Consider the following 11,986-nt stretch of genomic DNA (forward strand, 5'->3'; position numbering starts at 1 on the left):
GGCATACCACCCAGTCCTATAAAAAAAGTAAGAAGAAAGTACTTTGCCCATCTAAGAATGGTTTTAATCATAAGCAAAAAAAAGTTAGGAAAACATGAACTTAAGGCTTTCAATAAATCTCAGCTGGTACTAGTTCAATTGTGTTCACACAGAAGGTGCATGAATACTTAAATACAGTAATAGGGCCAGCTCTTTGATCTACTATATGAAACATGCTAAGAGGGTTAATCAGGGAATCACCGTGTCCCCTGATGACTATTAGCAGAATGCCAGTGGCACAGAACTTCATGCCTTTCTATCATACGCTATTCCCCCATCTCTTCAGCACACACGAGGACTGGTCATAGCACTGTCCCCCAGAATGTCAAAGAAAAAAATTCTTGTCATTTGCGACTACACAGTATCACAAATTGGCAAAGAGAAAGTAAGGACAAATAACTTCGAATGGTATAATCAACAAGATTACTGAGATAACCTGAACGGACTGTCTAGGAGGAAGGACAAAATATTAAGGTAGAAGACTTGATTTATTCTTCCAGAAAGCTCCAAGCTTCTTTCTGCCCAACACTGAGGAAAGAATATCTAAACATTTATGGAACTTAAAAACAATCCTGGATGTTCCAATTCTGCTCTACAATAAGAAGGGGAATCAAGTCTCCTAAAAGCCAGCCTGGTCAAAGAGCACTTCATATTCCAATGACAAATGCCAATTTGCCACTGTTACACTAACGTGGAAGACTTGTGATTTGGCTTATGCAAAAACCAGTTTCTTTCCAACAAGCAAGCACCATTTTGCAAGGCCATTCTGATTCGGCACTATTTACATTTTCAGTGTAAAAAAACCAGGAAGAAACCAAGCCAGGTAATAAAGCTGCATCAATAAAGAAATCTGAACCACAGTTTCAAAATGCTTATCAAATCCTGTATGTATGTTCTTTCTAAACCAATCAGCAGACTCATGCAGCTTTAATCTCTAGCCTTTATATTACAGATATCCAGGGCAAAAAATCCCCAAAAATGTAATTCAAACCACTAGGTAATTTGTTGAGAATTTTATATACTTGTATTGTATTTGTTACCTTTCAAACTGAAAAATGATTTAACATTTATATAGAATTTCTATAGCTTTGCCATTTCCATGTGATATTTCTTCCTCTGTCTTTACCTTTCTTTTCACTCCCATGAAAATGAATGCTCTCAGAGATTTTATTTAGCAGATTTTTGTAAGAAGATGCAAAGCCACAGATACCAAAATCAAACAAACTGCTCACAGATAAGTAGAGGAATTTCCTGAACCTTTCAAAGAAGGACAAGCACAAGGATGAGGAGAAAATTTCATAAGACATTATTATGCATGAAAAAAACCCAGATCATATAAGAACAAAAATTTAAGACAAAAACATAAGAGTTCACTGAAGCCTTGTGTTTCTGTAAATATTATATCCCTGGTTTGTTTTCTGTGGTACAGAGAAGATACATGCTATTAAGAATTTATCCTACTGGTGACCCTGTAGTGTTGTCTTCTCTCTCCCTAACTTCTCTGCAGTCATTTCTGCAGAAAACTATCCTCATCCTTCCATTAATGTAAGCATTTTTAATTGTACGCATTTCACACGTGGTCATCTTGATCAAAGTCTAGCAAGTCGGCCAGGAGGGCAAACGGTATCCCGGGGGGGCATCAGGCAAAGCATCGCCAGCTGGCTGAGGGAGGGGATTGTCCCGCTCTGCTCTGCACTGGTGCGGCCTCACCTTGAATATTGTGTGCAGTTTTGGATGTCACAATATAAGAAAGATATTAAGCCATTAGAGAGCACTCAAAGGAGAGCAACGAAGATGTTGAAGGGCCTTGAGAGGAAGCCGTATGAGGAGTGGCTGAGGGCATTTGGTCTGTTCAGCCTGGAGAAGAGGAGACTGACGGGAGGCCTCATTGCAGTCTGAAACTGCTGTGGATGTGGAGGGGCAGACACCGATCCCTTCTCTCTGGTGACCAGTGACAGCACTGGAGGAAATGGCTAGAAGCTGAGTCAGAGGAGGTTTAAGTTAGACATCAGGAAAAGGCTCTTCACCAAGGGGGTGGCTGAGCACTGGAACAGGCTCCCCAGGGAAGTGGTCACAGCACCAAGCCTGACAGAGTTCACAAAGTGTTTGGACAGGTGCTCTCAGGCACATGGTGTGACTCTTGTGGTTGTCCTGTGCAGGTTCAGGAGTTGGACTTTGATGATCCTTGTGGGTCCCTTCCAACCCAGGATGTTCTATGATTCTACTCTATGATTCTAAAATCCAGGTCAAAAACACAGCCTTCGTTACGTTTTTGAAGAAACTACTATAGGTAGCTTAATACAATATACTCTGCTATGATTATATGGCACAACCTGACACAACAGATCAGCTATTTCACCTACACAACAGCTCAGTTTCCCTGAGTCAAAATGTACTTTTATGTCATATGTGGAATAAAAGCTCCCCCTCCTGGATAAACTAGGAAAAGTTCAGCTGGGGGCGGATATGTGGTGTGAGCAGTATTATCCTGAAGACAGGATATGAAGGTACAACAAACTGATCTCTACTGAATGCTATGACCTAACTATTGTTACGCTGTGTTAAAAGCCTGGACGTGCCCTCAGCACTCTAAATAGCCAGCTCTAAAATGCTACTCCTTGTAATCCCCTGAAAGTGACTGCGAGAAGTGCATTAGCCAAATTTCACTTCTTGGTCACTTTGGATCTTAGGCAGTCCATAACACATATGGAGTAGTGTTTAACCCATGGTGCATAAAATAAAACCATGAAGACAGATTTTTTAGAAGCGTGAAATAAACTGTTTACAGCTTTGGAAGTTGGTCTCCTTCCCCCAAAATCCCTTTCAAGTTAATAGACTACTCATTTTACAATCACCATTTTGCCTTTGGTATCCTCTCAAATATCAGCTGAGCACCAGAAGCCACTGCACCAGGTAAAAGTTGGTGCAAACAATAAGACAATCTTCCAGTTTTTCCCACCAGTGGAAAAAAAATATATATACCTGTTCCAACAAATGGATCATATACAACATCATTGGGTTTTACTCTCCCATGGTTGGCCATAATGAAAGACAGGCAGGCATCCATGCTTGTATTTCCAATGAAGTGTCTCTTCTTTACACTGTAGGATTCAATGAGTTCTCTTTGGCCATCTGCAATCTGTTGAAACATTTAAAATCCCTGTCAGGTCTTAAATACAAGATATAGGCAGGCAGGCTAACATGTGCTTAAGTGACACCATCCAAAACCAGGTAACTTCATTTCATAACACATCACCTTGCTTTCTGATGTCTGAAAATATGACAGACTTCTTTCCAAGCAACAGATATCTTGGTTCAACACCTAGATAAATTCTTCAAGACAGAGGTTAAAAATATACAAACATTTTAGACAGAAAATTCTTCTGAAGAAATAACTATTATAGCAACTTTGCTATTATTCTATCAGAAAAACAATTCCTGGCAATTCAGAGTTAAAAGAATTTCAAAATTAAGAAGAGGAGAGATGCATGTTAACACATGCATTGCACATACACACACGTATGCTTAAGGTCATACAGAACTTCCTTCTTCACTGGTACTTCTGCCATGCTCAAAATCTAAATTTAGGATAGCACTGACAGATCAGAATTTAATGGAAAAGCAAACAAAGACCAAATGCTAGTACTTTTACATCAGACTTCTAAAATATGTTGAAGAAGACCAATGCAATCTGCAAGAAGACATGGTCAAAAGCTCTTCCAACACTATCCCCCCATCTCTGGTCAACATCAGACTTACTGGGTAAACAAAATACATTTGCCTATTTTTTTCAGGTTAGTTTACTCAATACTTCAGAAATCCAGCACAGATGGGCCAACAGCTGCAATGTTTTACAGTATTGTCACAACCCAGAGTGCTTACACATTAATCACATGCAGAGAGAACACTCACAGGTCCTAACAGATCACCTGGAAGTCTGACTTCCCTGTACACAAGCCACTGACTATAGCTGTACAGCCTCTGCAGTGGTTCTCCCTCCTTCCAGCTGCCCTTTACCCAGGACACTGCTAGCACATATTCCCATCAGTGGCTAGTGTCATTCCGGAAGATGTCCTTCGGGCAGCCACATTTTCCTCACAAAAATATAAAAGACCAGATCAAATTTCCTCAGGATATCCTAATGATGCGGCGGCTTTAGAGTGCATACGGCCAACAGGCAAGAAGGTTTGTAGTGAAGACCTCAGCTGACAGGTTCCAGACAGTTTTTATAACTGGTTCCTGCTGTAGGCCCTGCACTGCCAGTGTCTCCTCGGGCCTGTGCACTGAGCCTGCTGATGTCCAAAGCCTCAGGGATCAGTCTGCACCTTTCTGTGGAGGTTCCTGTCAGGACCTCTTGAAGCACTTACAGAATGCTCTAGTGGGCCTGACGCAACTCAGCAGGGCCACAAGGCACCTATAGTTCTGTATATCGTTCTACGTGTCTGAAACACACTGCTGGTGCTTTCAGCTGCAGCTGGTCCCACAATAACATAATACACCACCACAGCTGCGCAGTCTCACAGCTGTGCTGAGTTCTCTCAGTGGAGGGCAAGGAGGTGTGTTTCCAGATACAACTTCATTTTTTCCACCTCCAAACTGCTCAATAAACCCACTTTTTCCTAGTCACAGTAAAGTTTCCCAGACTTGCAGTGACAGATTCAGACATAATTATATTGTCTGCTTCCATTGAAAGTCAATACAATTTTTTACATTTCAATTGAAGAACACTTTCCTGAAAATACAAGCTTATAAGAACTGAAGCAAGCATATTCACGCACCCATCTACCAAAATACAGATGAAAGGGCTCTTCTGGAACATTATTTGGGTTCATTCCATAATCTTCCAAAATCCAGAAGATGTGTTCCGGATTCTTTAAATTTACTTTTCCTTTGAATGGCAGAAACTCAAGGGCCTATACAATAAAGAAAAAACAGAGTAAAAAAAATGTCAAACCAGGGTCAATTTTTTAAATAGAAAAAAACCCAAAACAAACTCTTGCCCCCAAAAAACCCCACCACAATTTTACTAGGAGAAATGATAGATAAGTATTAAAATTCTCAATTTTATCTGGATTTTTGAAATACCTTTCTTGTAAATAAAAATACCTCAAATGATTAAGAAGTAGAAATCAGGAACCATAACACTTTTTATTAACTGAAGAGAACCCAACTTTAGAGGAAATAAATGGTGCATATTATTTATGCAATTTTCAAGTTATAAAAACAACACTGATGATGAACAATAGGATATAAAGTTTCAGTGATGTGCAGCTACACCAATTTACATACTCAGCATTATTTCATGTACACAAAAACTGAACAAACAGGAAAGAGTGGTTACTACTAATACAGATAATTTCAGTCTCTGTAAATGGTGTAAATAAAAGAAAAAGTTGATAAAATAGAATGTAGAAGAACAAAAAATCAACGGTAATTTAGAAAAATTTCCTAATTATAATACTGATACAGTTAGGAGGAGAGCATAAGTGCAGAAAAGAGCATAACGACAGAACAGGAGATTAGCACACAATCCACAGCTTACAACTGAAGTCACTTGTTCCACATTCTGCAACAATAAAAGCCTAATGCGCAGATCAAGTAGCAGATTTTCCAAAAGTCTAGCACCTAACTCTAGCCACTTGAATCTTAGCATTTTGGACAATAAGCTTCAGTTTCCCCAGCACACTGGGCCAAAATCAGCGGTGATTTTTATTTGGCTTTGTATATGCCTCACATGGGCTGTTTAGGGAAACAAAAAAAAAAAGTCGTGAATTTTGAGGGAATTTTAATTCGGACGCAAAGATCTCATTTAGACCTGATAAGACATAAGCAATAAACTTCTTTCAGATCTTCAGGAAACCCAAACTTAAAAACTCTGATAGCATGGAATAAGAACAACATAAATGATTAAACTAAACAAAGATTTCTTAACCACCTACTTACATCGATCTTTTTTATTTTCTGTGCTTGAGTCAGTGTTTTATTAAACGTATGAATATGTACTTTGTAAGTAGAGTCTGACTGTAGATATGGAAGCTGAAAAAAAAAGGCAAAGACCATTTCATTAGTACAGATGCAGTGCTATTCAGTGTATAGAGGAACCATATTATCCAGATTCTTTATATGCATACCATCTTGTCCACTGGATAGTTCTTCAGAGAGGCATAGAGCTCCCCCTCAGATCTTCCATGACCCCACAGTTCAAATATAGACCTGGAATTACACAGGTTTTGAGAGTGCAGTCACATGGAGGGGGCAAAATGCCTTACAGACACTTACTCCTTTTAACCTTCTTGGCCAATTTATTTAGGCTTTACTTCATAGAGTACTAAAGTGTGGTATTTAACTCTTAGCAAATGTTTTAATTTTTGTTCTTAAGAAGGACGCACTAATTTTTAATCCTAAAATGACATTTTAACAATTTTTTTTTTTTTATTTGGTAACATATACGAAAAGCTTTAGAGCTTTTGTTACTGATTAGCAGTGCAATGGAGATGCACCAGAAATTTTCTTCTAAAACTAACATGTCTTCCCACAACGAGTAGTAGGCCAGAAAAATAAGTTGTGGGCTAGTACACTTTCTACATAAAATAAGGATACATTAGCTGAGAGATCATGGTATACAGAACATCTACAAGCTGCTTTGTCGTATTTTACTTCATTGGTTGCCTATGGCTGCTTTCTGAAGTGCAGTACAGTTGATCTCCACTGGAAACATACTGTCATAAGGACAGTTTTGTACACATGGGACTCCTTTAGGCAAGACTGGACAGCCCTAGTCACTGGAGGTAAAACTGAATACCTGACAAAATAAAGACTCAACAGGGACTACACAACGCTCTGCAGAAGGGCCCAAACTAACTCTGAAGAACACAGCACAGACACCACAAATTTAGTACGGTCAGAGAGACATACCACACTTACACCAGCTCTCATCCTGACCCCTACCTCCACAGCCTCTCTCACAAGCCTCACTGCAAAGAATATTATTCAGACACCTCTGAAAAGGACCAGCCGGAACAATCACTCTCTGGCATATTCTTGTGCTCTTGAATTTTCTAGAAGGACCTCTGCTGCAGCAGATTGGGCTGAGGGTTCAGATGCCAGCACTAAGGGAGGGTAATACAATCTTTCCCTTCAAAACTTGATTTTCAATTTTTACTTATCATTGTTTTTATCTTTTAGTTCCAGACATGTTTTAAAACAACTCACTAACTAAACTTTATTCAAGGTCAATAAAACATCAGTGAGTACTGTCTCTGGAGTGAAGAACACTATCCTGACTTGATCATACCCCAAGTAAAGAGAACATGAACTCTACATAATCAGTCCTACAGGAGTCCTATAACATCCAGTTACATCTTCTCAATTCTAGAAGAAATCAAAGACTGTTTATTTGAAGACTCCATAAAAAAATCTGTATTTGCCACAACATAACAAAACAATATTCCACCGCTTCAGTTATCTTTTACAAGATTTTCCATCTCTTACTTTGCACATACTGTCCGTTTCATTAGTCCCCTTGCCATCTCTTCTGAAGGAATATTGAGAATCCAAAATGGAGACTGAAATAAAGAGAAGATAAATCATACAAATACCTAGTTGGAGGATGTCAGATGAATTACACAACTACACAATTCTGTTCTATAAAAACAGAACATGCATGCTGAAAATAAATAAAAAAAAATAAATCTGTTGACTGTAATCATACAGAAGATAAATATTTAATTTCAGGCAAAACTGTTTACTTGGCTTGAATGTCTGAGAAATTTTGTTATGTATTTCATTTTTCCACTGTGTCTTTGACTTAGCAAAATATTATTTGTTTGCACTTCTGTAGATTATTCAGCCCCTAAAGACGGAAAACATCTCGTTACACAAAAGTAGTAACTTATTCCCAGTAATATGCTCTGACTAAGCATTGAGACCAAAATCATACAGCTTCCTAGCCATATTCTGTCTCACTGATTTAGATGCAAACACCAAAGTGCTGCTGAACGTTTTCACAGTTCGCCTATTCTGAGAAGAAAGGAGAGCCTCCCAGCAGATGGCACTACTTCTTTTCACAGTCTTAAATGAAGACAGCCTGAGGTGCATTTTGTGCATCTTTTTTTTAAGTTCTGAGTCTTCACTGAAATTGAGAGTTCCTCATTTTTGGAAGATTCTTGATTTTTCTAAGAAACTTCAAAATTTATTCAGCTACCCACATTTAACAAAAATACTATAAAGAACGTACTTGCATCCCATACACACACTCAAGTAAAATATTTGATCCTCACTTACATTTACACGAATTTCCTGCTCACCACTGAATTTTCCACCACAAAGGGAGAGCAATGATGTTATTTCCTAAATTGAAAATATAAAGGTCAGGCCTCAGAATCATTAACGAATGTTTTGAAGAAAGAAAGGTGGGAAACAAGGAAAAAAGGACAGCGTAACACAAATTCTAATGCAGACGGTGAGGATTATGAAGAAAATTCTAGAGACAGCAAGAGAAGACAGAATGGCATGTACTACCAACTTTACTGTGGGAACCAACAGTGAAACACTCAGAGTAGTTGTGTGGATAGGACAGAAGTTCACAGATAAATTCAGCTTGTATGTACTGTTCATGAACAGAAAAAAAATTAAAACTTTCCTGCTATAAAAGCAGCTTTCTCAGAGTTCAGTGGCAAAGGAATGGGCTCTGTTAGGCAAATTTCAGTAATCAAATTCCCCTGCTTCATATTTTCTCTTTCATCTAAATCTTCACTGTTCAACCCTGCACTCTCATAACAATATTCCTCTTACAATATTATTCTCTCTATTCTTAAAATATTTATCTGCCTAATTCACATAAAAATGATGTTTCACTAGTAACACTGACCCAGGGCCAGGACAAGCACCGAGCATCAATTCCATTTCTGTTACCTCTCTGCTTTACAAGTATCTCAACAGTTTTCTTCAGTAGATGTCTTCTCTAAATCAAAAGACTGTAAATTGAACATATGCAAGAACAAACCACCAAGAAACAAGCTAATAAGTAATACCTGAAAAAAAGAAAAAACAATGCACTAAAAAGACTTTCAAACTCAAATGAGATGTAAACACCGGGGATGTTTCTCATGTAGCCCTAATACTAGAAATTACATGCTGCAATCTCTGAATGATACTGGCAAAAGAACACAGAGGCAAAATTTTATAGTGGCTTAGATTTCAACTGAGTGGGTAAATGAAAAGATTACCATTAATTATCACCAAAAAAATGGAGGAAAGGAAAACCCAACATGACACTAGCATATGGTTTTAGTGGGACATTACCCCACTCATTTCCATCTTTCCATTTGAATAGAAAGGACATAAGAAACATTGGAAAAAACAGGGGGTTTGCTCCAGGAGAATATGATTATGTGTAACCATTTCACTGTATGGTCCTGAGGCACAAAAAGCACCTGAGATGTTACACATGAGTCGGTGGCACCTCCAAACACTGGTAATATTACCTACAGGAAAGTGACAAAAATGAGAAGCAGAAAAAACACGGCCTGCAAGGAAAGGCTGGGAGAGACCAGCTACATATGCTAAAGGTTGCTGTGATAAAGAAAGATAATAATCTGTTTTCAACGTTTATTATGGAGGAGATGACTGAATGAGGTTCAAATCACAGCAGTACTCTGGATGAGAATTTGGGAAGATCCTTCCAAGAGTAAAGACAATGAAGCACTGGAACATATCAATGCCTGAGGACATTGATAAGAAAACATCCGACATGCACTGATCTGTCCATTAGGCACAAGCTTTGCTGTAAAACAGCATGCCTGATCTTACCCCTAAGTATGTGACCTAACAAAAAACAGATCCCTGATTATGGAGCACAGTTTATCAACTAAGAAATATGAAACACGTAACTTCAGACACTGAATAACAAATGTGGACTCTGACAAACACCTTCACCTGCTGTGATCCAGCACTACCGGAAGTACAAAAGCAATCCTCTCATATCCCATATGCAGCTGTGGTAGAGATGGAGATCAAGCAGATCATCTGGCTAAAAAATCTGTCCTTCCTTGTTTCATTAAGTCCTTAACACAGCTCATGACAAAGCCAAGCACATAGCTGAGCAGAGTACAAGAAAAGGGAAATGGAACTGCTTTCTACAGCAGTTATATCGGCCAAGTGCCACTACAACCCTGGTGATAAAACAAAAACTTTGTTACATATCATCTTCTTACTTCATCTGATGACCTTGCCTAAAGACAAACTGGGTTGATCATAAATAAATTCATGTTCCAGTCTCACAAAGCAAATAGTAAAAATCAATGCACAAAAGAAAGCCTTAATGAAAACAAGGAAAACAAATGATGCAAGACACATTAAATATTTTATAACACATGTAATGATGACCCACCAATTCTAACAAAATAACTCCACATTTTCGCACTATTTTAAACAATAACATACCATCCTGGATATTACTAGCTCTTATAGATGGTGCCTAGAAGAGCCCTTGGGGTATCAAAATTTGTTAAGGTGTATAGCAACTCCATAAATTATCATGGGAAAAAAAAAATAATCACAAGTTAAATTTACAAACAAGAGGATTTTCTTATTAATGTGGAAACTGAGTGTATGCTAAACTACACATTCACCAAGGGCCCATAAAAAACACTGGGGATTCATAAAAAAGACCAGGGATCTTCAAATAAGTTACAATTTATTTTTGTTTCAATTATTTCTGTGAACACTACTTGGTAAGGTAAAACAGATTTAGCGACAGGGAACAAACTGCGCTCCAGATTTTGCAACCAACCATCACACACCTGTCAATGACAAGCAGAGTGCAGCACTCGAGGCAGCACTTGCTCTGATCCCACCACTGAAGCTCCTCTACTCTGCCTAATCCCACACAGGCCAGTGGGGCACAAACCCTTCTGACTGCATGGAAGCAAACACTCAGGATCACAAGCCGAAAGAGAGCAGTCCTCAGTGCCACTGGTGCGAGCAAGGCTCACAACCAGGACGCCAGCCGAGGCCTTGGAGACCTGTGCTCATGTGCTCCCGGCCCATGTCACAGGCCCTAGGGCTTCAGAGAGCACCATGCTTCCTCCTGAAAATGCAACTCCTGCAACTCTCCCGCCTCGCAAAGCTCCATAAACACCTGGGACAGGGAATCACAGAATCAATCAGGTTGAGAAAGACCTCTGAGATCATGGAGACCAACTTACGCCTGAACACCACCATGTCAACTAGACCATAGCACAACGTGCCACATCCAGTCTTTTCCTTAAACATCTCCAGGGACGGTGACTCCACCACTTCCCCCGGCAGTCCATCGGACACTGGAATGAGAGCTGGCCCCACACGTCCCCCAGGGCTTTCTGTACCCACACTGCGCTGGCGGGAGCAGCAATGTAGTTTAAACAAATTTTAAAAGTCACCAGAGCAAGACCTTGTGAAGGCATTTTTGTAACCCCATTTCCCCCCCCCCCTCACAGCTTCCCCTTCTCACGTGGAGCCCCACGTACTCTGCTGCCATCCTCTCCTAGCACCAAAAGCAAGGAAAAAAGCCACCACGCAGACGTTCTCCACGGGGCAGGAAGGGAGGAGAGGCAGCCCCACGCTTGGGGGTCCCTTGCCACGGGACGCGGGGAGTGGAGAGCGGAGGGGGACCGGGAGCCCTTCGTCCCCGGCTCTCCCCGAGCCGGGGCGGGCGAGGCCCCGCCAGAGTCCGGCCGCCCGCGGGCACACCCGGGACCGCGCTGTCCGGGAGCGCTCCGGCTCCCGGCCCCGGCTCCCGGCTCCCGGCCCCGGCTCCCGGTCCCGGTCCCGGCCCGTTGCGGCGCTCACCGGCAGGCGGAACTCGAGATGCTCCTGCGCCAGCAGCAGCAAGTACCGCCGGAGCGCCGGAGCCGCCAGCTCCATGTCCGCCCATCCCCCGCCCCCCGCATGCGCCGCCGGGAGCGGG

General features: G+C 40.7%; 1 protein-coding gene across 6 annotated transcripts in view; it reads right to left on the reverse strand.

Annotated features, from left to right (window-relative positions):
* The window catches only part of TRMT11 (tRNA methyltransferase 11 homolog), a 52,259-nt gene extending 40,277 nt beyond the window's left edge, over window positions 1–11,982 (reverse strand). For 4 of the 6 annotated variants that reach the window (XR_003546348.2, XR_005563693.1, XR_005563695.1 and 1 more), the window contains exons 1-7: window positions 11,869–11,969; window positions 8,323–8,388; window positions 7,531–7,604; window positions 6,171–6,252; window positions 5,983–6,075; window positions 4,818–4,952; window positions 3,022–3,178 (exon numbers count right to left, since the gene is read on the reverse strand). Coding sequence is in view for 3 of the 6 variants with exons in the window: in XM_027751154.2 (XP_027606955.1) it covers window positions 3,022–3,178; window positions 4,818–4,952; window positions 5,983–6,075; window positions 6,171–6,252; window positions 7,531–7,604; window positions 8,323–8,388; window positions 11,869–11,943 (682 nt within the window). In the remaining 3 variants the exon portion in view is untranslated. Of the gene's footprint in view, window positions 1–3,021; window positions 3,179–4,817; window positions 4,953–5,982; window positions 6,076–6,170; window positions 6,253–7,530; window positions 7,605–8,322; window positions 8,389–11,546; window positions 11,836–11,868 lie in introns of those variants that run through there. The other 2 variants (XM_027751096.2, XM_027751179.2) reach the window with 2 other exon arrangements.
* Between the last annotated feature and the right edge of the window lie 4 nt (window positions 11,983–11,986).

Source organism: Pipra filicauda, unplaced genomic scaffold (genome assembly GCF_003945595.2).
Source record: "Pipra filicauda isolate LSUMZ 115617 unplaced genomic scaffold, ASM394559v2 scaffold23_size5868930_pilon, whole genome shotgun sequence".
In the NCBI taxonomy this organism is placed as follows: domain Eukaryota; kingdom Metazoa; phylum Chordata; class Aves; order Passeriformes; family Pipridae; genus Pipra; species Pipra filicauda.